Source organism: Gracilinanus agilis, chromosome 1, assembly GCF_016433145.1.
Source record: "Gracilinanus agilis isolate LMUSP501 chromosome 1, AgileGrace, whole genome shotgun sequence".
NCBI lineage: Eukaryota > Metazoa > Chordata > Mammalia > Didelphimorphia > Didelphidae > Gracilinanus > Gracilinanus agilis.
In genome coordinates, this window is record NC_058130.1 from 121,866,443 (window position 1) to 121,893,525 (window position 27,083).

At 36.0% G+C, this 27,083-nt stretch overlaps 1 protein-coding gene across 1 annotated transcript in view; it reads left to right on the forward strand.

Annotated features, from left to right (window-relative positions):
- PTPRD (protein tyrosine phosphatase receptor type D) overlaps positions 1–27,083 on the forward strand; it is a 610,060-nt gene that overhangs the window by 126,147 nt on the left and 456,830 nt on the right. Inside the window, exon 2 of the mRNA XM_044656609.1 lies at positions 15,342–15,509. Coding sequence (XP_044512544.1) covers positions 15,446–15,509 — 64 coding nt within the window. The 5' untranslated portion in view covers positions 15,342–15,445. The remainder of the gene's footprint in view (positions 1–15,341; positions 15,510–27,083) is intronic.

A 27,083-nucleotide genomic window follows, 5' to 3' on the forward strand; every position in this document is an offset into this window, starting at 1 on the left:
ACTGTTATTTTCTTGCCAGATTTTGTTTTCCAATTTGCTTACCATTTCCTTTGATTTTGGGGCATCTTTCTCCAATTGGGAGTTTCTGTCTTCTAACCTGTTAATTTCTTTTTGAGCTATTTCCCACTTCTCTCACCAAATCTCTTCCATCTTTCTCAACATCTCAGATTTGAATTCTTCAATAGCTTGTGGCTAGTTTTCATTATTTTGGGAAGGTTTGGATATCATTATTTGTTTGTTCTCCTCTGCTGTTTGATCTGTTGTCTGGATTTTGTCTGTGTAAAGTTTCAGATTTCTTCTTGATGATCTTTCTCTTTTGGGGTTGTCTCTGGCTTGCCATTTTTAGACCTGTGCCCTTTCAGGTTTATCCTCACACTCAGCGTCTATATGCGCTCTTTAGGCTCCTGAGGTATCAGGTCTAGTTGTTCTCAGGGTCAAGCCTCCTGATGGTCCCCTTGCTTGTTCCTCTGCCTGAGGCTCCTTTAACAGTCTCAGGGTGCTGCCTCCACAGTTGTGCTTCCTCTGCACTGGGTCCCCACTCAAGGTCCTTGCCTGCTCTCAGGCTCCAAGTCTTTGCCTGAGCTCAGGATTTGTGTCTGAGCTTGTGTCCGTGCTCACACTCGTGTCTGAGTTCAGGATCTGGGTTCAAAGTCTGCTTGTTTTTTAGCCTCTTGGTGTCTTAAGTCTTTTTGCTCTCAGGGGCAGGCCCTGGTGACCCCAGGTAGTTGCCAAGGACTTAATGCATGCCCCAAACTTGCTCTAACTCTTGTGTGCTGTCTTGGTGTGGGGTGGGGGAGGGGGTTGTTCAGTTCACCTTTTAGTTAGAGGTGTTTCACCCCTTCATAGCATGGAAGTCCCCCGATTCCACATACCTCCAATGCTGTGCCCTGTTGTAGGGTCCCTTCTTTCCTCTGGATTTGTTTTTATGTCTTCTTGAGGAGTCCTATATTTTTCTGTTAGGAGAGGTTAAGTAGCTGCTTTTTACTCTGCTGCCATCTTAACCAGGAAACTAAAGAGTTACTTTAAAAGGGTTTTCACAACTAATTTGCCATTGTATAGCCTGCACCTAATCTTTTTCAAATAAATAGAAAGAGTAAAGGGAGAAAAAATATTAATACAAGTTTTACTCAGTCTCCTGATTTAAATAACTAGATTAAAGTTTCCAGGAGACTAGTAAGAAGCTAATATTGTGATTATATAATTTGTGTACAACTAAGAACATGTGAGTTTCTTTTTTTCCTCTTTTAATGCTAGGTGATCAATGTCAAAGAGAAGAAAATGAATTCAGTGATCAGCCATGAAGAGCCAAACCTTATGCTTGAATAATTGGAGTTGGGAATAAAGTAGCCAGGAAAATGTAAATTTTTATCATTGGGAGAGGGAAGAAGATGAGATTATTTAATCCTCTGTGCCCTGGAATTGCATTCTGTCCTCTATTTGTAATTCTGTTAAGTTAGAAACTGGGAAAGTTGAACCTCTTCTAGTGATCGTTAATGGAAAAAGAAGAGTCCTAAATCTACACATTGGTTTGTTAAAAGTCCTTGGTACAGAAACCTTGCAGTGGACTCTAAGTAATGATATTAAAATAAAAACTCAAATTAATATGGCAGCATAGGCATCAATTGACTCATGGTTTTTAATTTGACTTTTAAGTACTGAAAAGGAACGTTAGTGGAACGCCTTAGTTTTCTAGTAGCATGCATGCTAGTGGTTTAAGGGCTTAGGTAAGAAATAAAACACTCTCTAACATAGGGAACTTTGGAAAAAATTTTTTTTTCTGGAAGCACACTAAGAAAACACAACTACAGCTAGGTGATAAAATGGTTAAAGCCCTGGACTTGGAATGAGGAAGACCTGAGTTCATATCCAACCTCAGTACTTAATAGCTTTGCTTTTATCCTCAACTTCTGCCTCATTTTAGTTATTTGTTAAATGGGGATTTTAATAGTATCTCCCTCTCAGGATTGTTTTGGGGATCAAATGATGTAATATCTGTGAAATGCTTTGTTATCCTGAAAGTACATAATACATAAAAGCTCTTGTCTTCACCATCATTAAGTATAGTTGTAGTTTGAAGGTTTGTGGCAGTGTTGACCCTGACCTTTTCTCTGGAAGTTAAAATGGATTTGCTTTAGTTTGTTTGAAAGTCACGGTGGAACAAATTCATCCTCATTTCAGGAACATGTAAAATGGACCAAAATGGAAAATATCTTTATAGGACAGAAACGAGGAAGAGGGATTCAATTCCTTTCGTTATCTAGGGCATGGTGTTATATTAGGAAAGATGTGTTGGCTGAAAATCTAAAAGGAGCAATATTTGAATTTTGGTTGTGATAACCAAAATCAATAAGGGAAGGTTACCAAAGGGCCATTCCAAAGTAAATCTGAGTGAACCACAAGGGGGGGGGGTCTGTGAATACCTGCAGAGATTAATGCACTTCTCTCAAAAGTCATGCACATCAGAGGACAGTGGATGTGTTGACATAAATAAGTTGGAATTTTCTATCACGCTATGAGATAAAAACAAGGTTTTTATCTGTGACAGTGTGCCTGGAAGGAAAAAAAAAACACAATCTTTCCCTGAACCAAATATGTTTATTATGAACCTTGCAAATATGGAAACTGCAGTCTTTACTGTGACTTTTTTTTCTTGTACTCCCTCTGTATCTTATGCCTCTGCTGAGCCATTAGTTGGCATCTGCATTGAATGATCTTGACGGAAGCATTTTTGCCAAGGACCCTCAGGTAATTGATAACAGGGAGACAGAGATATAACCCAGATGGCTTAGTGGATAGAAGGCTGGACTGCAAGTCCAGAAGACCTGAATTCATACCCAAACTTAGACACTTAATAGTTTTGTGGTCCTGGACAAGTCACTTAACCGTTGTCCACCTCAGTTTCCTTATTTGTAAATGGGGCTAATAGCAACAGTGAGCATTTTATCATATTTTAATATTTTACATTAATATTTACAAAGTAATTTAGAAATATTGACCTATTTCTAAATTACTTTGTAAGCATTGAATCATGATACAAATGCTTGCTGTTATTGACCAATTTTCTTCTTCCTCAAAGTCTATGTCTGAAGAATCTAAAGTCTTGAGAATACTCAGACTATGAAGCAAGATTGAGAGGCATTGTGAGAATAGGATCAAGAACTCTGGTTCTGTATCCAGAGAACCTGAGTTTGCATCCTAGATTGCTATGTCCTACATCTGTGACCTTAGGCAAGCCACTTTTACTACTCTGTGCCTCAATTTCTTCCTTGATTAAATGAAGGGATGTGGGCTGGAAGGCTTCTTAAAGTCTAACCTTTTGATTGAAAATGACCTGAACCCATGTTCAGCAAGTACTTTTGGCCTAAAATTGCACATTTATGCAGTATTGAGTTTGGTTTATTTATTTTTTCTATTTGAATGGGCCACTTTCTTTAATTTACAGTTATGTTCTAGAAAGAGTTGTGTTAAAGAAAATATACATCTTTTTTTAAAAAAAACATCTTCTACAGGAAAGCCTTTCTTAACTCTTATTGATTCCAGTGCCTTCTTTCTGTAAATTATTTCCTATTTATCCTTGTTTGTATATATCTGTTTGCATGTATTGTGTCTCAGTGAATTATGAGCTCCTGGAAGGTAGAGCCTGTCTTTTACCCTTTTTTTGTATCTTAAGCACTTAGCTCAATGCCTAGCATATAGTAAGAACTTAATAAGTGTTTTTGATTGATCTGGAGGCTTTTTTATGTTTGACTTTAAACTCTTTAGTCTCTTTTTTAGTTTTTGTTTATGAATTTTATGTAAGCATAATAAAATGAAAGTACTTTGTAGTCTTTTCAAAAATTATAGAATAGATTTTCCAAAAGAGCAACTTGGAGCTAATCTTTTCCCACCATTGCAATTATGATATGTCTTAGTGTAGGAAATGCATAGTATGTTTATTGCTCCAGGATATTTTTGTACTTTATTATTGAATCATTTTATAATGCCAACTGCTTTTGAAAAATAACCCATTGTACTTCTCCATTTCTTCTTTTTATGTAGTAGTGTTGCCATGTTGCAATAAAATGCAGTCAGGCATAAATAGTTCCAACTGGATTTCTGTCTTGTGTAAGCTCTGAATTTCTACCATTGATGGGCAGTCATGCTTCAGTCTGATTAGTCAACAGCTCTACTGCTTAAAGTTTAAAAAAACATGAAAAAAAAAGCAATGAACTTTGTGGCAATATACAGGATAAACACACCTCGAGGTGTTGTAGACATATGTTTGCATGCTGTTAATACAGTTACTTCCTAGAATTCTAAAAGTATTTCGGCTTAATAATCTGTAACATTTAGCTCTTTTGTCTTAGGCATGTGCTAGCATTTGAAACCTGGTTATTGAGTTCTATATCTTCTACATGGGAACAATTTTGAGTACATGTAATAAACTTGCACTTGTATATCTTCTTTTAGCCTATGGTAGTGGTTCCAAAATATTTTTATACAGTGTATGCTTTTTGTTGTACAAAAGCAATAACAGTACTACCCTCAAGGTACATTCTAATGGCAAGAGGACCTGTAAATCATTAGATGCATTAGAGATAAATACAGAATTGATTGAATGTAACCTTAGAGGGGAAGTTTTAACAGCAAGAGAGATCAGTAAAGAGTTGCTACAGAAAGTTGACATTTAAGTTGATTCATGAAGAAAACCAGGGATATTAGGGTGTGAAAACAATTAAGCTAGTTGGATGATGTATTTTAAGAGGAATTTTTGGCAAACTATAGTATTTCCAGATGATAGAGAATAGGAGGGTGATGGTATGTTAAACTCTAATATGTGTTGAATACAGTAACAGAGAATATTTAGTCTGGAAAAGAGGAAATATAGTAAAGGCATTCTTGTCATCTTGTTCTACTCAGCTCAAGTTCTACTCAGTTCAAGAGGGCAAAATTTGAACCTTTGGACAGAAATTCAGGAGATCAAGTAGAAACTTTTGGGTCTTCCCTTGGTCTTTGAAGAGGTGAGTCCAACAGGTAGCTTCAGTCCAAGCCATCAGTCTGACTAGGCAATGGAGTGTGAAGGGAAGAATAATGTCTGTAAGTCTTATAAGATAGGCTGGAACCAGATTGTGAAGAATTTAAATTCCAAACAGAGGATTCTGTTATTTCATTCTTACTGGTTCAGGAAGCTACAGGAGTTTCTAGTTCATGGAAATGGCACGAACAGACGTACTCCAGGAACAAATTTTGGCAGCTGATTTCAAGATGAATTAGAAGAAAAACTTGAAACAGTCTAGCTGATCAAGGGGTCCTTTAATAATCCGGATGCAAGAGGGCATGGGGTCCTGAACCAGTGTGGCAAAGAGACAGATTTGAAAAATGTGTAGAGTCAAGAAGGTAAGAGTTGGCAAGTGACTAGATATATGGAGCAAGTTAAAAGTTGAGGGTGAGAAGGCTGGTAGTTCTATTGCCAGAAACAGAGAAATGCAGAAGAAAGATAGATAGGGGAGGGAGGAAGGGCATTTAATGCATTAAATTCTATTTTGGACCAATGTGAGAGGGTTTGAGTACTGTTAGCCATTTTAGGATTTGTAGTTCAGAGGAACAATCATTCATGTGAAGATATAATGGCGATTTGGACTACTATGATCTAAAAGCCAGAGAATTTCAAACAAAGATACTTGGAAGCTGTAAGACAACAGAGGGAATAAACAAAGACTAGAATACCTGAACAGGAGCTTTCCAGGCAGCAGTGAGTTGCACTGGAAAGAATCAGCAATACTAAGGCAATAGGGGAAAGGACAAAGTGAAAGGAGAATGGAGGAATATTAGAGAAGGAAGAGATTGAGTTGGGCTGGTGGGTACCTCAGAACAGGTGACTTTAGTTGGAGCTGCCAATTTGACTCATTTCTTCAGAGATCCATGGAAAGTTCCATTCTTTCCCAAAATTCTCTTCCCTGTTTCTATCTGGTATTAGACACAGTATTATATTCTGCTTTAAAAAAAAAAAAAACCTGTTTCTTGCTTTTTGATTTTGATCCAAATAGTAAAAAACAGACGTCAGCTATAAATATTAAAAAAAAAATTAAGGGGATGATCAAAGCTTCTGATTGTCAGAAATTTTCCTAATGGGGCGGGGGCACTGAGCTATTAAGATTGTATTAATAATTTTTTGTCTGATCGCTGATGCATAAAAGAGCAGAGAAAGGAACTGTGTAGAACTGAGGGTCACTGTATGACACCTAGGCTAAAAATGAGCAAATGATTATCACAGGGTGTGACTACATAAATCTCTAGCCCCACTTATCAGAAAGAAAGGGTCTGGCAGAGTGAAGATTGCTGAAACCCGAGCACAGTTCACTTTCAGCTCTTGTAGAAGATAGATAGCAGAAAGAGTTAAGTACCAGTATCATTGGTTGGTACTATATTTGATAAGTTTCATACTATGGGATAGGCATTGGTGAAGTGGGACTAGATCTCAAGAGAGATATGGGAACTGTATTTTTATAGGCATCAATTAATCAATCTTTGAACATTTATTGAGTGCTTAATAAGTGCCAAATTCTGTGCTAAGCATCGAAGATTGAAAAAAAAAAGACTTTACCTGCCCTCAAATAGCTTAGAGTCTATATAGAATTTATCTGCAAACACATGATGGTTAAAATCATGGGAATTAACAAAATCACAGAAAAGAATAGATAAGAGAGAAAAACAGAGCAGTGATGGAATGGTATAAATAGAGTTTTAGAATTTAGTCCTAAGATCTGGGTATATAGTCAAGAGAAGAAAGATAGTGTCTAAGAAGTTAAAGACAAAGGATAAAAAAAGTAGAGAAGTCAAGAATAACAAGTTAACTTCTAGCAGGTCATATTTTGAATTCTCTTAGCTCTTTTTTAGATAAGTAACTTTTTGATGACCCTTAAAAAATAGCCAGTATTAAGACAGTTCTGCTGCTTGAATATATGAGAGATCTGCCTTGATCTCGGCACTCTTCCATTTTCTAGCTCAGTTTCCTTATCTTAAAAATAAAGGGGTTAAGCTAGAAAATGATATGGTCATTCCCTGCTCCATATTGCAGGATTCTATTGAATGAGGTTAAGAAAACAGTAATGGCATGGAGGTAGTTGAAAAGAATAGAAAAAGTGGGGATAGCTGGGTGGATCAGTGGATTGAGAGCCAGGCTTAGCGAAGGGATGTTCTAGGTTCAAATCTGACCTCAGACACTTCCTAGCTGTAGGATCCTGAGCAAGTCACTTAACACCCATTGCCTAGACCTTACAACTCTTCTGCCTTAGAACGAATACATAGTATTGATTCTAAAATGGAAGGTAAGGGTTTAAAAAAGAAAAGAAAAAACAAAATATTGTCTATCAAGAAGTTTCCAAACTTATGTCATCATATATTTTTATGTGACTGTCTAAACCTCTCGATGATGATAGCTGCTAACACCCGTATAGCACTTTAAAGTTGGCAAAGCACTTTACAAATATTATCTCATCTTATCCTCATAACATCTCTGAGTAGTAGATGATATTATTAACCCTGTTCTCAATTAAAAAATTGAGTCCGAGGTCAATTGACTTGCTCCAAAGTCTCACAGCTAGTGAGTTTCTAATACTAAATTTGAACTCAGCATTTCTTGATTTTCCAAAATCAATGCTTTCTGTAGGACCACTTGGGAAAACTCAAGATGAAGTGACCTGTCCACGGTTACACAGGTTTGTAAGTGATAGAGCATGGGTTCAAAGTTTTATCCATTTTTTTCTGACCCCACCGTATCATTCAAACTCCTCTGTGTATCTTTTGGAAAGGGACTAATACTTCTCTTTTTCGAGTCTTTCACAAGAATAAGATAAAAGTAGAGTTTCCCCCAGATACTGAAAAGATAAATACTAGAATGTCAGTTTTATTAACAACACCATTAAAAACCTAGCAATAGAAAATCGTGGGGCTTAACCTTACTTATAGTATATAAATGCAATGAAATCTGCTTAAAGAATTTATCTGTGATTCCATCGTCTTGATGGTTGACTTCAGGTTGTCTCTAAGGTAGATTTCACCATGTAAAATAATTGCACAAAATGAGGGATTTAAAAAAAGACTTTCTTTTTTCTCATCTGATTAATATAGTTAATTATTGAAGAAAACAAAGAGGCAGTGATTTCCTATCTCAATTAATTTTTGAGGGCATTCTTTATTTTAACTTCCCAAAAGGAAAAAAAAAATTAATCACAAGTATCAATAACTGGATTTTGCCATTGCTGAAAGCAACTAATATTTAGATGATCTTGAAATGTTAAATAATTTGAAATTTTATAGCTATGGAGATGCTATTGATATTAATTTTTAAAGTAAATTATGGGGGTAGCTGGGTTGCCCAGTGGATAAAAAACCAGACCCAGAGATGGTTGATCCTGGGTTCAAATGTGGATTCTAACCCTTCCTAGTTGTAGAACCCTAAACAAGTCACTTCACTCCCATTTCTTAGCCCTTACAACTCTTCTGGCTTGGAAGCAATTCTTAGCATTGATTATTATTTTTTAAACCATTACTTTCCTTCTCTGAGTCAATACTGGGTACTGGTCCTAAGGCAGAAATCAGTAAGGGAGATCAACTGACTTGCCTAGAATCATACGGCTAGGAAGAGTCAGAATCTAGATTTGAACCCAGGATCTCCCATCTCTGAGTCTGGTTCTAAATCCACTGAGTCACCTAGCTGCCCCATTTAGTATTAATTGTAATATGTAAGGTAAGGGTTTAAAAAAAGGTAAATCATATAAAATTCAGACTAATAGTTATTGACTTGACTACCTATTGCCTTTAAAGACATAAATATCCTTTAACAAGTTCATTAGCCATTTTGTTTTGAAAGAAAGTGCAGTTTTTATAAATAAGTTCTCAAATTGGCCAGATGGTTTTATTTTTTATACCTTACATTTTCTTGTGGCTATTGTCACTTTATAATATTCTAAAATGGCATGGTTAATTATTTTGCATTTTTATATACTTTAGTATGTCAAAGATCTGTTATTTCAGGAGTCTCTTAACAAATGCAAGTAACTTTTACTATTTGTTTTAATAGATTGAGTTGTGAGTTTGCTGTGGCCAAAAATAAAATCATCAGAGGATAGTGATGAAACCTTTCTCCTTGATATCTTATAGATTGTCCCATTTAGCTTTTCCCAGTCATATTACAATTTAATCCCTTAAATTTGTTTTCTATGAAAAGGAAAGAAAAAATATGCACATGTTCTTAGGCAGTGCTTCCCCCTTTAGAACAAATTGATTTTTTAGAATTTTGGATTTCAGAATGGGAAATATTTCTTTCTTTAGAAGTATTTTATTTTTATAGATGTATGATTCTTGGGCTTCCTTATGACTAAGTTTAAGTATGTAACCCTAGATAGAGGTTCGTATTATTTATGAATGAGCTTTTTTGCTTCATAATTCTGTTCATACTCCCCACTACTCCTGCCTAATTTATATATGAGGATGAGGTCAGCCTATATGAATTAGTTTCTCAAGAGATATTTTTTAGCACTTTGTCACATCTATAGGGGAAATCATTTCAAGGTTGCAAGAAATTTTTATTCTTAGTGGATGTTTCCAAGTACATGTTCTCACTTAAGAACTTTGATTCCTTCTATGACATTTTTGTCTGGAATCTTTCCATTCAATAATTATTAACTAATAAATTCTAAGAATGATTTATGAGAAAAATGGAAAAAGTTGAAGGAAAGAATTTTCTGGGGCATGGAGGGTACTCAAAATGTATGACAATGGCTAAGTGAATTTGTTGCCAATTTGAGTTCTGAATTCTATGATTTCCCTATGATGACTCAGTTGAAAGTGCTATAAAATATAAATATTATTATGGCATAATTAGCTATACCATTATTAATCTTTATTTTAAGAGACTATCTACAGAAATGTTTTAATTTAGAAAAAATTCACATATTCTATAGGTTACATTTATGAATCTTTTTTTCCACTGTCATAGAAATAATGGTATGGATGTATGGACACATTTTCTCATGTGAACATCTGTAGAACTTTAATCAATTGGTGAAAGGAAGAAAGAAGGGATAACATTGCCTGAATTCCACAGAGCAGGATTAGGTACATCTTTGAGTAAAAACCATATTTATAAGTAAAAATACTGCCTATCATGCCATATTGAAATAGCTTGCCACCATGAACAGTGGGAATGGGTTCCTGAACACTGGAGTTCTTCAAGGAAAGGTTAGATAGTGATTTGCTCTATATAGTATAAAGAAGCTTCTGGTTTATTTATAGGTTAGATTAAATGGTCTTTGAGATCCTTTCCAGGTCAAAGATTCTATTCTTCTGTGACCATAAAAATGTTAGTGCCTTCGCCCTCTATTCTCCAAGCTCCACTCTTTTATATATATCTAAGTGAATTTGTGTATACACCAAATCAATAATCAATAATATAGTTTTACTAAGCATCTGTTGTGTTCCAGATGCTCTGCCAAACCCTGGGGTTATAAGAAGAGGTGAAAGACAGTCCCTACCTTAAGGAGCTTGCAGTCTAGTGGGAACATTCATACTAATTTGGAATCATTTTACGTAGTTTTTAATCCTACTTCTGTTGAGGGTTTGTCTTGATTTAATCCTAAATGTCCTTGTAAGTAAGGGCAGAGGCAGACTCTGTAGAAATTAGCTTAATAACACCTGTGCTATTCTGTAATCAACATGACTTCACAGTCTTAAAAAAATCATCTGGAGAAATCAAACCATAAATACACTTTTACTTTATTTTCTTCTTGTGTTTTCAGTCTGAAGAAAGATGCAAAAATTCTAATACAGGCAGCTGAACAGTGCTCTTGAATATACTTTACACACACATACACACACAACACATGGGCACCCCTTCTCCCCATAAAATAGTGACATTATCAATGATAAGAAAAAGGGAATAGAATGAATGTTTGCTTGGGCAATCGCTTAAAACAGTGACATAGCAGCTTTCTGACAAGGACACTCTGGGCTCCATTTTAATCTACACTCACATAGATTGCTTGACCCTCTATTCTGCTTCTCTTCCACACAAATTTAAAGACTGACTAATTGAAAAGTTACCCAGTTACTGCATGCCAAAGTTCACCCTTGTTACAACTCTTGGAGTTGTGACAGTTGAGAAGCCCATACGTTTTCTCTTGCTCTTACCTGCTCGTTCTATTTTAAGAATATATCCTCTTGTTGAAAGACAGAACTAATGTAAAATGGGCCAGTTGGCCTTGCCTCTTGTGGATGCTTATTGATCAAAGGCAGTCAATACTTAGGAGCAAAGGACTTCCCCAACTTTGTAAACCACTTTCTTTTTTATTCTTCACTGCATATGTTTGCTAACTCTTTAGTACACCATCATAGAAGCTTATAAAATTAATTAACCCTCTTAAGTTGCTTCTTGGGGCAGCTAGGAGGTACTTGGATAGGGGGCCGGACCTAGTCAGGAGGACTTATCTTCTGAGTTCAAATCTGGTCTCAGAAACTTATTGGACCCTGGACAGATCTCCTAACCCTTCTTCCTTCCATTTCCTCATCTGCAAAATGGAGAAGGAAATGGCAAACTATTCCATTATCTTTGCCAGGAAAACTCTCCAAAAGAGTCATACATGACTGAAAAACAGTGAACTTGTAGGCAGTCAGGTGGCTCAGTGGATTGAGAACCAGTCCTAGAGATGAGAAGTCTTGGACTCAAACACTTCCTAGCTATTGTGACCCTGGGCAAGATACTTAACCCCTATCATTCTTCTGCTTATACCCTACACTACACTGTATTGATTTTAAGATGGAAGGTAAGGGTTTAAAAAAAACAATAGTGAAACATTGCATAGAACACCTTTTAAAAAATCTTTATCCCTTTTCTGTCCCATAATCTATATTCCAAATTCCAGTTGTGCATGATAGCTCTTCATCCTTGGAACAGTAGTGCTTTTGTGTGGCAACTAATAGTTGAATTAGGGTTTCTCTGGAATTAATGTCTATATCAGAAATCAGCGCATTTATGTGTGAGTGTGTGTGTCTCTTTTTTCTTTGTCTCCCTATTTTCCTTCTTTTTTTTTAATTGTGAATGATCCAAATTGTAATTTAAATATTTATATTAGGGATTCTTCATATTTCCAGTGTTTACTTGACAAGGTACCTGTATATAGTCTAAAGGTAACATTTCTTTGCCTATAAGGCAGGTCTATTTGGAACAGTTTCTATCTTCCTTCCTTCCTTCCAGTACAAGAAACACCCAAATCACCTCTTCCCTGAAAGTGCATTTCATACATCTCCATCTTTGTGATAGCACTGGAGTCATTATGTAGCAGTTGGCTCTGATACGCTTGCACAGACACAAATTGAGTCCGACAGGACTGATGTCTCCTGGACTTTGCTGTCATTTGGAATGCTGGCATGAGGATGGTAGCAATGAAAGGCAGGGAGGGAAAGAGGGAAGAACTGATGGCTGCACACTTTGCCTATGAAGATTTTTTTAGATTTTTATCTTTTGATATAACTGTGAATGGCTCCAGGTAGTTTTGCAGTGGAGATTGATAAGAATAGTCAATGCAGAGTCGCTGACCAGCTAGTGTTGTTCTCACATAGGTCTTGAACCTTATTCTAGAGTTTAAAACTTGCTGCTTTTCACCACCTAAAAATCTATAGGAAGCTATCTGATGGCGTGATTATTACGATGACTTTTCTTCCTTTTCTGTTTTATCTTTTCTGCTTACAGACTACTCATGAACAGTAATGAAAGTGATAGGAGCTTTTTTCCCCCTTTCCTCTTGTGTTTGAAAAGCTCAAGTATAGTGTTTGTCTTGCAGTTATTTTTAAGACTGAAGTTATTTCAGTGACTTGGCCTATTTGGGAACATTCTTTCTGCAAATTACTTTTATGTTTTGTATGTTCTGATCTGACAAGATTAGAGGTGTCAAATTTCTAATTTCAAACTTTCTGGTAAATCATGGCCATTCCTAAATTCTTCGTGGAGTGAGGAAATTGGAAGAAATCAAATCAAATTTAAAACTAGTCATTCTGGGCACAAGAATTTACTCTAGAACTCCTGGTTCTGTAATAATTTCTATTCTTGCTAAACTTCAGGCTCTTCTTGCCTTTAGTATTGGTCTCCCTAACAATAGTTTTGGAAATCTTTATTCTATCATTTAGAAACTTGTGAGGTTAATCATTTTCTCCATGATAGTTCTGGTTCTGTTTCAGTCCTGTTCAATATCCTTCAGAGTCTCCTGATTGACAGCTGAATAAAAATCCAGTCTACTTAGCATGAATCTTAGGTGCCTTGTCCTATGCCCCTAGTTGCTGGTCTTGCCCTAGAAACAAACATTACCCTGCACAAACTCTGTGTGCAAAATCAACTTGTATAATATTGGCTGATAACATTTTTGCCCTGTGTAGCTGCTGTTGCTATTCAGTCGTTTTTTCAGTTAAGTCCTGTTCTTTCTAATACCATTTGAGATTTTCTCAGCAAAGATACTAAGTAGTGTGTCATTTCCTTTTCCAGCTCATTTTGTGGGTGAGTAAACTGAGGCAAACAGGGTTAAGTGATTTGCCCAGGGTCACACAGCTAGTAAACATCTGAGGCTGGATTTGAGCTCAAGAAGATGAGTCTTCCTGATTTCCAGCCCAGTGTTGTGTCTACTGGGCCATCTAGCTGTTCTTCCTCCCATGTTTAGAGTCTTCCTACAAACCCAGTCCCAATATCTCTAGAATTGCCTGGTTCAAGTCAAAAGTTATTATTCTTACAAACAAAGATAAAATGAGGATGTGAAAGGAATCCATGTTTTGGAACCAGCGACCTCAAAATTTAATCTTGAATTTCACTTTCTGGGACAAGTTACCCCACCCCTCTGCCTCAGTTACCCCATCTGCAAAATGAAGAGATTGAAGTAGATAGACGGCCTCCATCCTTCCAAAAGCTCTTTTAGCATTTTATTCATACTTTGCCTTTTAGTACTTGTTACATTGTTTTGTATTCTTTTAATTTTTATGTTTCTCACCTTACCCATTCAATTATGTGTTCCTTGTACACAGGTACAATGTTGTAAAATCATAGAATCATAGTTCTAGATCAGGAAGCAACTTTAGTGGCCATCAAGTCCAATTCCTTCATTTTACAAAAGAGGAATCCTCCCTAGAGCAAAGCAAGCTTGATTTTTCCAGTGTTACAATGGTGATGTAGTTAGGAGTAGAATTTGAATCCAGGTTTACTGACAATGAGTTGCTCTTTCCATTTAGCCAATCCATCTTTCTTTTTTCCAACCCAGGTAGCACAGTCTCTTGTATTCTCTTTCAATATATGAATTAATGATAATACTTATAAGGAAAGTATAAAAATCCAAAGATTTTACTTAGTAACCTTAAAATCTAAAGATCCCTTTAAATCATGCATTCCTAAGATCTTCATTGTGGCATAGGGATGTTTTCGATTTTTAATTGACTCTTTCCAAAAACAAAAACAGAAAACCTTGAACTATGATGGTAAAAAGCTTTTCATAATACAATATGAAATGTTGAACCATGAAATCCCAGTCCAGGAATATTTGCCTATTGTCTGTAGACCAGCCCCACTAAGTTCAGCTAGATATTTTTTAAGGGTTAGCCAGCTGGTGAATGTCTTTTTGTGTCCCCAGCAATTCGCTGAAACAAGGGATAGAGAGCTTGCCTTTTGCATCAGTAGAGGCAGCGTTCACGTGAAGAAGTTCATTTAGAAAGGTCATGCTAACTATTATTTTGACTTATGGAAGCCAAACTAGACTTAAATGTTGATGTGTCTGCAGGGAGAAAGCCAAATGTAGCAGTTTAAAAAAAATTCAACCTTCTACCATTTAGCCTGAGAAGTTGAATTAGCCCTGTCATTTCACCTAGTGCCAAGAAAGTAGCTTCCATTATGTTGTCAATAATAGACTTTTATTCTGCACGGTGGAACTTCTCTTGAATCCTTCTTATAGCATTGGTGTGTTTCATTCTACTGATGTATTCAAGTAATGTTTCATTAAAAGTGACAGTTCATTCTCACGGTTTATTGCCCCAAAGGTGGCATTGAGCAGGGGAAAATGAAATCTGAGGAGGTTGACTTCAAGTTGGCCTGAAAATGGGACAAGTTGGTCTTTGGCGCTGACATTTAGCCACTCATGAATAAAGTAGACCCAAGGATTTCCTTCCTAATGCGGATGGAGTGTGGTTACAATTTATCATGTTTTCACAATGCTTTGTGTATCTCATTGTGATTGGGATGGAAAAGTTAAAAAAAAAAAGGCAGAAATCTAACCCTTTCTCTTTTTTTTTTCCTCCCTTTTTTCTCCCTCTTTTCTCTTTCTATTCCTTTGCAGGCTCTGAAAGCCCGTCAGCTGAAATTTCAGACCGGACAGACTCGCAGTGGCTTCTGGGCCCGTGAGAACGAGGCTGCCAAAGCTTGCTGGTGCCAAGCTGCAGAATGATTCACGTAGCCAGGCCAGTGGTGGTACTCCTGTACTTCGTCCTCTACACTGAGGCCGAGAGTAAGTGCCATTCTTTCATTCTATAGGCAAGTTGTGACTATAATGACTGGTTTTGTTTTCACTTGGCACTAGGATCCAGGTCTCTCAATAAGTTTCCTTTGGAGTAAATTTTGAGACACTGTGGGATCCTCCTTGGCTCTCTGCCAGTATTTGAAAGGGATTATTTACGTGACTTCCTTGCCATTTCCCCCCTCTTAATGCCCCCTTTCTTATGCATTGAACTGATCCTACTGTGTTTTATTTACTTCTTACCAGACTGTGGATAAAGACAATATGAGCGGAATGATATCCCCCAAAGGGAGGTTAAGCATTCAGTGATTCTAAGGAGCAGCCCATCATTCAGACCCATTAGAAACTTTGTGTGTGTGTGTGTTAGTTTTTTTTTTCTTTTTGGATTATTTCTAAGTTTGGAAAAATGCACAATATCATGTTGAGTCCAATTAAACTTCCAAGCCCCTAGTAGCTGTCACAGCAGCTGTTCTAATGTATTATTTCCGACAGCTGTCGTGGACTACAGTGTCCAAACAGATCAAGCGGAACTGACAACTTTGTGGCTCAGTGAAATCTGTGTGTGTATGAGAGAGAGAGAGAAAAAAAGAGAGAGAGAGAGAGACAGAGACAGAGAGAGAGAGAGAGAGAGAGAGAGAGAGAGAGAGAGAGAGAGAGAGATGGGATGTGTGTGTAAAACCTGGTGGCATACAGACACCAAGGCTCTGATTACTGCACTCATTTTATGAAACTATAGGGTTTTGGTCAATTAGCTTGCCAATTAATGAGAAGATAATATCTTCTTTTTAATTAGGAAATCATTAGGTCTACCTTGTTTACACGTGTTTCTTTTCCCAGCTGTCCTGTGGCCTTTTGGAAGAGATAGCACAGAAAAGAGCAAATTTCACTTGCTTGTACTTGTTGACAGGGCTGGTTTCTTGCTAGTGGTTCCATTCCCTTGACTGCCAGCCTTTCACTTTGGGAGTCCCTTGTTGCTGTTAAGAGGAAAAACATCTGCAGTCATTAGTTTCTCTCCCCCTACCCCCAACTGACTATTTCAGTGAGATTAAGTCAGATCACATTAATGAGGTTTCTAGTTAAGGTCTCTATGTCATATTAGTTCTTATATATTAAATGCATTCTGACAAAAAGCCCCCACAACCAGAGCCCATTTCCAGGTTTAAGTAAATGGCTGTTTTTCCATATGATCTTTCCGGAGAGTGAATGAGAGAGTACATATATAAAACATATCTGTTGGTAGCATACCAAGGGTTAATAACTTGTCGGCTGTTCTCCAGGCTGTTAATGACCAGCTGGGAGAGTTGTGTCTAAGGTGAAGCCAAGGACGGTTTAACACTTTAGCCAGCAAATAATTAACTGGGAAAAGACCCAAACATGGGGCATTCTTGTTCTCTCAAAACATAGTTTATATCATAGTTGCTTTTAAAGTTGAAATCTAAATGTAGCTAATGAAAAAAATAACATTTTTAGAATTTGGCATATTCTTTCCAGAGTACAGTATGTTATTTCCACTAGACTATGTTTCGGGTAGAGTGAAAAGTAAAGTTGGTTTAATGTTTGTCTTTTGGCAAAGCAAGATAATCTGTCCATTGGAAGCAACTCCATTGTCAGAAAGCATCTAGACATTTACTGTGGGTTCTTCAGGTCTTGGTCTAATGCATGTTAATTTTCAATAGCGATGGAGTTCTTTTACCTCTGTAGCTCTGCATACAGCCAGACATGCAGGCATACTGACATACTTATATTCCTATGTATAAGCACTCTTCAGCCTGACTTCCTGACTCTGGAGGAAAGAACAGGCTGACTTTAATGCTGATACAACATCTCCTTTCAAGACTATAGTTAAAAAAAACTTTGAAATCAACTCTCTCAGCAGAACAGCTTCTCTTTTGTCATTTCCTTTCATTTATGGTATAGTACAGCACTTCCAAGGAAGTCACAAAAGTGTCTTGTTAGTAGTACATTTTGGTTATGCCAAAGTGTTGGTGTTGGTGTTTCTAATTTTAGGAATTTAGTGACTTTCACATTTAGATGCAACCCATTTGGCTCCTCTCTCTTCCATCAATGCAATTTTATTAATGAAATTGAGGGTTGGGAAGATGAAACAGGAATTGTTTCTTTTTCACTCATATACTTACACACATAAATACACACATCTATCTCTCTATCAATCTATCTATCTATCCATCCATCCATCTCTCCCTCCATCCATCCATCAGTCTATCCATCTATCTAACTATCCATCTGTCTACCTGTCTATCTATTTATTGACCTACATATGTGTGCATATATATGTGATATGTATACACTAGGATTATATATGTATATTCCTCATGTATGCTTATCACATATAATCCTAGTAATGCAATCACTAAAATATCTTTTTTTTACCTAATTCTTCCCTGAACTGGAAAGAATAGTCAGTATATGGTATATTGTACTGTTTATATGCAATTTATCCTTTTTACTATATAGACATAGATCCATAGGATTAACCCTACATTATGGGCTAATTTTGTTATATGTGGCATTTATTTATGTACTTCTTTCTGTATAAGGTCCCTTCTGCTTCCAAGACTGCAGAATTCTATGATTTGACACATGGGATAAACAAAAATTTTAATTAATTCATTATGCTTTACTAGAGTCCTCTAATTTGTTTGTTTTATATAATTTATTAACATGCAAAAAGAAGCATGGTACAAAGGAAGGAGCATTGGATTTAGATTTAGAAGACATGGGTTCAAATCCTGACTCCGTTTCTATCTGTATAATCTTAGGCAAATCACTTAATCTCCACAAGCTTCAGTTTTCTTATCTGTAAAATGAGAGGGTTGATCTCTAAAGTGTCTTCCAGCTCCAGCTCCATGATTTTATGAATCTACAATTTTCTCCAGGGGATATGACTAATCAATAAAAAATTCTTAGCATAATAAAAGAAGGTATGCATTTCTTCCAGTATGAGTGAGTCTAGTGTTGGTTCTGCAGAGTGAATTCACATTAATCATTAGGATTCACATTAATCATCTCCAATATATTTTGAACCTTTATTGTCATCAAATTACCTAGATCAGGGAAGGGAAAAGAGTGAGAATTAGAAAACATTTTCTTTTTTTTAAAGGCTTATGCCATTTAAAATGTCCATCTTCAAGAACAGACCAATTTACTTAAGGAACATTCATGTCTTGTTAAAAATGCCTTTCCCAAATTATTATTTGAGCTCACGGGTGTGTTTTCAAAACACTTAATTATTCTTAAATAGGTAATTTGCTGTGCTTAATATAGCAATTTAGTAAGATTCCCTTTGGCAATATTCGCACCTGAAAGAAAAAATGTATTGGTTTCTCTAACTAGTAGGAATAGGTTTATTTAGAGCTTCCTTCTTTAGGAAGAATATTAATTTTTTTAAAAGCAATGCTTATTAATGCCTTATTCCCTTGAGCTTCCTTTATTATGAGGTAAAGCAGAATGAAAGACCCTTCGCTTTTAAGTCTTTAAATTAGCGACATCCCACTGTCTGTAATAACAAAAATGTTTTATCTTTTTCTGTGATCCTCTCATCCAGCTGCTGGTGTTTTGGTCCCATTCTGAATTAATTGATCCCTAGCAGAGTAACCACCCTATTGCTTTTAAGAATACAAAATAAAAACAACGAATTTGTATCCCTCACATACTTCTTTCTGTACAGTTGAGTATAGATTGCTACCTTTTGTTTTTCTTTTTCTTCTTTCTTCTTCATCAAGAATGTTACACATTTATTATCTTTGACCTCTTTGTGTGGTTAGGCACTAAACTTAAAGAGATGGAAAAATACCCAAAGTGTTTATGGGCTGTTCTTGGAAGTCAATTATTACATTCCTTGTGGTGTGGGGACACTTCAAATTCCACTGCTATGTGATTGCCTCTTTTCCCTCCCTCCAGGTTACCAACTGTTTGCCTCTACCCACCCTCCACCTAGTTACTATTTTTGGAGTCACTTTTGACTACTTTGGTTTCTTTCTGAGGCTTACCTCTTCCTGCCAATATTTACATGGCCCAGTCTACCATGAAAGTGACAAGCCACTGAGTATCCTTATTTGAGGAATGGGGCTGGTGTGTGAGGATGGACAAGACACAAACGCCTATGATTGATTAGCAAACCTTCCTAACAACCTCTAAGCTTAATCTGTAGTTCATCAACTTAACTTAGTTTTGATGAACTCCACTCAGTATAATTGATTTCTTTTGTAATCCTAAGTATTTTTAATCCACTAAAAATTTTATTCTTAGAGGAGGTCCATCAAAAGCACCAGACTTCCAAAATGGACTGTCTTTGTCTGCTTCTTTCTCTTCTCTCTCTGTCTCTGTCTCTGTCTCTCTCTGTCTCTGTCTGTCTGTCTCTCTCTCTCTCACTCTCTCCCTCCCTCTCCCTCTGTCTCAGACACACACATACACACAAAAATTAAATCCTGTACTAAATTTCATATTATGTTTTTTCTCTTCTTTCCCTCCTTTGTGTCCACAAATTCTATCACATATCAATAGAGTCTCAATCCTAAGGGAATCATTTCCTTCAAGACCTCAGTTTGACAATATGTTTATTATTTTATCCTCCTGGCTCTAGCAGAAAATTGGAAGTCTCAGAGAAGGAGATATCTATTGACATGTAATATGCCATTAACTTGACTGCATCTGATCATTTTGGAGACATAAATCTGTAAAAAATATAAATCGCTATCTAGATATACAGTCCTGTTTCCAAAAAGAGACATTAGACAGAATGTCCTTGACTCTTTGTGCAATCACTTTAGTGATTTCAAATAACATAAACTTAATGGGCCCATTACCTTTTGGTAAGTCTGTGACACTAAAATTTGACCTCAAGAAGCTGACGGTAAATTGGCCCAAAATTGTAACCCTGCTGAGTAGGAAACTTGCAAATATTTAGTATTAAAAGAAATAATTCTTTTTTCAATATTTCATATTTTGTTTTCCAAATTACATCATGTGCCTCTGTCATAATAGTCTAGACTTCATGTTATCCAGGTTTGAGTTGGAGTATTATATCTCAACATTAGTGACAAATGGGAAATTAGTAATTAGTTTAGAAATATGGGTGAAGCTCAATGTCTTCTGACAAATGCATTTTTCACTTTAGTTTTATTCTTGAAGAAAAGTTTTCAGATGCAATTTACAGTTTGAGTAGGAAATTTTATAGCGATTTTTTGTAAAAATTGTCATGTAGTATTGTGACAGTAATTTTATATTACCATTGTTATATCTGACATTGAAACACACTAAGTACTCATGACTTCAGTTGGGTGAAAAACATCACAGCACATACATACAAAAACACCTCTTCCTCAGATAGAAATGGGACAAACCTATTTAGCCGTATCCATTTAAGATTCCTCTGTATCTCTGTGAAATGAAAGGTAGACTGGAAGACCAGAAGTCAGGAGCAAAGAAGACAAAACTCCTGAAGCAAAAAAGATTTCTAGTAATCATATAAGTCCAGACTGCTTCTAATTTCCATAGTTTATTGTGACTTTAAGAGTCAAATTGTATTTTATGTGTTGATGAATGGATAATAAAAAATTCTAGATTAAATTAAATTAAGTAAAGTAAATGAGGTGAACATCTAGTCACCTAAATCCTCTTTTCAGTTATCTCTTTGTTAGACTTCATTTAGGTATTACTAATCTGTCCTACTATAAGAAAAGCTAGGTGGCTTTGCAGATAGAATACTGGGCTTAGAGTCAGGAAGACATCTTTTCGAGTTCAAATTTGACTGTAGACACTTATTAGCTGTTACCCTGAGCAAGTCCCTTAACCCTGTTTGCTCCAATTGTTCATCTGTAAAGTGAGCTGGTGAAGGACATGGCAAACCACTCCAGTATATTTGCCATGAAAACGTCAAATGGGGTCATGAGGAGTCAGACATAACTGAAAAAGGCTGAAAATCAACATTACTACATAAGGATTATTATTTCTCATAATACATATTTAACACTTGGAAAAAATTAACCTCGGCTAAGCTTAGAATGTTTTCATTGACTAGTTAGTTGGCAGAATTTCTCTTGCGTGGCATTGTCGTGCTATGTAGTTAAATAAAATTCTACTTGGAAACATTAAATTCCAAGTGTTCTGGTTATCAAAACCATAAACATTAGCCTTCAGCACCCATCTGTATTTATTGAGATGATCTGGATTATTTTTGGAAGTGGATTATATCATATTAAATTTTTGCCCTAATCTTCCCATTCCAAACCATTTCAGTAGAGTATGAGAGAAGTAGCTATTGTATAGAATTGGGAAAACCTGGCTTCAAATCCCACCTATAAAATTACTACCTGTATACTTAGCTGTCCCTTTGCAAACAGTCTCTTTGATCCTCAATTTCCTCCTCTCTTAAACAAATCCTAAATCTATCTCATTAAACAGATCCTTTACCAATATCATTATGTATAATTTAAGGATGAAATGAGATGATATATGTAAAGCCTTTTGTAAACTTTAAATCATTCTATAATGGTAGCTTCATGATTATTATAACATTAGAATTATGTTACTCAATTTTGCTACAATAATATTTTTAAAACAGTGATGTAAATAGAAGATGAAGTTCAGAGAATACATTCACTGAACTGATAGAAACCTTAATAGACAATCTAGTTCAGCCTTTTCTATCTAGATAGGATAAAAATATTTCCTGAATAATAGTTGTCTTCCCTAATTTAAATACACAGATTAAAAATCTTGAACAACTTCCCTTACTAAGCCTGCTCTATTATTGAGTAACCATTTGAGGTTCCTGAAAAGATGTTTTAATCTAAATCATCTTTCACTTATTTTTCCCAGATTTAAGCTGACTAGATAAGGTGAGATAGAAAAATGATGAAAATTCAACATGGCTGCCTTTTCTTTAAAGTAAATAATCATAGTACTAATTCTTCCTCCTTTTAAAAAATAGAATGTGTTTCTATTTCCTTTCAAAGAATTCTTGTCACTTTCCTCATTTGGTCTCATGGTGGATAACTGTTAGCATGACCTGCCTTTGTGACAATGGACTGGAAAAGATGGTCTTTTGAGGACCCCTAGGGCAATTTGACTTTTATCATCATCTTCAGGATTATTGCTTATGTAGCACATTGTGTTCCTATCATCATCATCAAGAACTTATGCAGATCTTGAAAATCATCTAAAAGACATTGCCCTCTACGAATGGAAGATCTAAGACAAATGATCCTGAAAACTTGAATTCGATTCTGAATTGAGCTACTTTTTGGTTCAATGACCTTGACTAATTCACTTCTTTTCATTAGACCTCAGTTTCCTCCTATAAAAATGAGATAATTGGACTAGAAGATCCTCAAGGTCTCCTACAGCTTCAGTATTCTCTGATTTTCTGAAGTGGACAAACACAAAGAAAATATATAGACAACTGACTAATTCATGAATTTATTATCCAGTTAAACCACCATGATACATAGCTAACCTGCACATGGTGCTTGAATAAAGCCCACATCAGTTTTACCATGGTTAAATGAGGATGCATTTGTTTGAGATGGTGTAGTTTAAGAATCTCTCTCCCTCTGTTTCTCCCTTGCCCTTTTCTTTGTGCTTAGCTCTCTTTCTTTCACAGAAATGCCCTTAGTGTTTCCTTGAACCTATCTAACCTCTATCACCTAATTTTTACCATCTTGTAAAAGACTTTATCTTTGCTAGATCTCATTCTAGTGGTGTTATTTGAAAAGAAACATCAGTTCATTTTCCCACTGCTAATATTTTTATTAGGAGCATATTAATTAGAAAAAGTGAAGTCAAACAACACACTTCTTTACCATTTAGAATGGATATTAATAAAACTGTGAGTACTGAGTTCTGTTTTAGCCTGTGACATCTGGAGGTGGTTCAGGGCTAAGCCTATTTCTAGGGCTACCTTAAGTGATAGGGCCTTTAAAATGAGTCATTGATTACTCCAGTCATTTTCAATTAAAATATTAAGCACCTGCTGAATGCATAATCCTAGATGTTGAGAGTACAAAAGCAAAATCCAAATGCTTGAGGATTAAAATCCTCGTGTTGCATTATAGGGCACACATGCATATAAGTAAAATTGAGGCATATACACATATAAGTAAAATTTGAAAGGTATTTTCAGAAATTTCCTGGAGGAAATGACATCAAAGCTGTGCCTTGGAAGAAGAAATGTGTTAGAAGGTAGAGTTGAAGAGGGAGCAACTTCCACGAATGAGGGAATGTGAATGCATGGAGGTAATTCAATTAGTCAGTAAGTAATGATTATGTATTTACTGTATGGCAGGCACTTTGCTAAATGCTAAGGGTACAAATAAATGAAAAAGCAAGTTTGCTTTTCTCAAGGAGCTCACATTGCAATGAGAAAGACAATATGTTAATTATTAATGTGCTTTTAAGATAATTTTGGATATATATATATAATGAAGTACAATTTTGGAAGAGAAAGCAATGTGAACATAACTCTTGCAAAAGGTATGATCTGACCTGAATCTCAAAGAAATTAAGCAATTGAAAGGGAGAAGGGAAAGCATTTCAAGATCAGTAGATTAAGTATAATGTAAAAGAAACAGCAAACAGGCCAATGTAGCTGGATTGAGTTCAAAAAGGTGAGGATAGGGAAGAAGGACAGAGAAAAAAAAGACTGGAAGAGTAAGAAGGGGCCAGGTTGTGATGGGCTTTAAATGGCAAACAGAGAATTTTATAGTTTTTTTTTCCTGAAGTAACAGGGAGCCACTGCAGTCCATTGCATAAGAGGATGTTATTTGTGGAAAATGGGAAGGTGGATTAACTTGTGGAGAGATTTGAGACAGAAAGACCAAAGGAGAGGACTATTGGAAATAGCTCAGGTTTGTGGTGATTGTTTAGGTCAAGTGTCAAGATGGCAGCATTGTGAATGTAGAGGTGAAACAAAATAAGATTTATTGTAAAGGTTTAAATGAGACTTGAGGACAGTTTGGATATGTAGTTGAGTATAAGTAATCAAGAATGATCATTGTTCTGATGCAGAGTTGAATAAGCAGAACCAGGAGATCATCATACACAGAAACAGTAACATTGTGGGACCATCAAAGGTGACTGACTTTGCTACTAATAGCAATGCAATTATCCAGGACAATTCTGAGGGACTTATGAGAAAGAATGCTTTCCACATCAAGAGAAAGAACTGTGGGAGTAGAAATCCAGAAGGATACATATGATTTATCACTTGCTTATATGAATATGTGATTTGGGATTTTGGTTTTAAAGGATTACTTTCTTACAAAAATGAATAATATGGAAATGGGTTTGAATGAAAAAAATATATATGTGTATGTATGTATAACCCAGTGGAATTGTTTGTCAGCTCCAGGAGTGGGGAGGAATTAGGGGAAGGAGATAACATAAATCATGGAATAATGGAAAAAGTTTAAAAATAAAAAATGTAATAGGAAAAAAAGAATGATTATTGATGTTTCAAGCCTAGGTAACTGGAAGTGTAGTGGCACCATTGATGAAAAGCTTGGGGTGAGGAAGAAAGATTCTGTTTTGGACACCTTGAATTTGACATGCTCACTACTGGTGCCTTGCTTTTGAGATCCCTTTCTATTTCTGCTGTAGATAGCTTGTAGGTACACTTTTTTGCATGTTATCTCTTCCATTCAGATGTGAGCTCCTTTGTAGCATATACTGTTTTTGCCTTTCCTTGTATCTTCAGGACTTAACTCAGAGCTTGCATGTAGTAAGCATATAATGAAGGATTATTGACAGATGGATATGCGATAGTTCAGCAAAGTGTTAGTAATGGTTCAGATTGATTAGTATACAGAATTAATGAAGAAGAGTAAAGTGAACTCATGCTAAAAAAGTTGGGAAAAGACATTTGGGTTTGCTTTCAGTATTTATATAGGAAATTTACATTTTATCTGAGAGACTCTGGGGTAAGCACTGAGACTTTTTCTAACCTTGTGTCTTAGATTATTTCAAAAACTGTGGGAAAGATGGAATGGAAGGGAAAGTCTGAACACTGAAAGATCAGTTAAGAGATTAGTATAATAATCCTTATTAGATGAGATAAGGACCTGAAGTGGGACTGCGTTCCTATGAGTAGAGAGTGGGCAGCCATGAGAGACATTGCAGAGATAGAATGGAGGGATCTAAGTAACTAAATTAGAGACAAAGAGATTATCTCAGAAGCCTAGTGGAGGGGATGTGGCTACTTTACCTGGGTGAAGTAAAAAGGAGAAGACATTTTGAGGGGACTAATGAGAATAAAAGACAGAGGAGCAAGAAATAGAGAAGTGAGACACCAAACGAGGAAGCAAGATGAGGAGAGGCAAGGAGAAATTTAGAGTATTTATTGTTGCAGAAGGGACTAGCATATGGCGCGCTGAAGATTGTTGCTATTTAGTAAATAAGTGCTATCCTGTTAAAGAAGGTAGAACTTTTTCAGTGAAGGTTGTAAAGATGGGCTTCTGTGTAAAGCAAGCTGTTTGAAAATCTAAGTGAATATTGAAGTCCCTGATCCCCAGATCAGGAAGAAAAACAAACAAGAAGCTGTTGTCTTCAGGACTTCAAATTTCACAGTTAAATTTGTAATGTCAGAGACTCTAAATTCACCTATTATTCAGATACAGAATAGTACCTTGAAGTTTAGAAAGGAGATTTGTAGATCTTTCAGCATAAAGAAGTCTAGAAATATTGGGTCTGAGAAATTGTATTCAGATTTTTGGAGGGTCATTCTTTATCTGGGGACCAACATGGGAGTCTTTAGCACCTTGTTGAAAATTATTTCAGTAAAACCTGCTAACTTAGTTGTAATATAATTTATCTAACTGGTAGAATTTCAATTCAATATGCTACTTAGTAAGTGCCTATAGTGTGCCAGGCTCTTTGCTAGTTTCTGAGGATAAGAAGACAAAAGGATCAGTACACAGCACAGATGGTTATTAATAACAATGCTGCTGCTGCTGCTATCAGCTCACATTTTTATGTCTTTAAGATTCACAAAGCATTTTCCTCACAACAAGCCCTGTGAAGTAGCTAATGTAAGTATTATCTTGGTAGTTTCTTCCAATGAGAAATCTGAGGCTCAGAGAAATTTGTAACTTATCCACTTATGCTAGTTAATCTTAGAGCCAGAATTAAAATGCAAGCCACCTGACTTCCTCTTTATATCTGAGAAACATCATAGAGAGTTGGCCAAGGATTTAGAGAGCCCTGAGTTCCAGTTTTGCCTCTGATATATCCTGACTCTCTCCTTTGCCAGGCTTGGTGCCCCATGCAACTTGGCACCACAGGCAATACTCTGTAGCTTTAAAATGCAGGACTATTGCCTATCTACTTTGGTTGAGGCAGGTTCCTTACTGAAAGTTCCCTGCAATGAAATAATATATACATTTATATAATCTATATACACACTCATACCTCTATAAACACACATATCTATATTCACATACAATACCTATATTCACACATGTCTATATTACAGATAAATAAATTGTATGTTACCAGCTGTGTATATTGCCTGCATATATATCAATGTATTTTACTATATTAACATTTTAA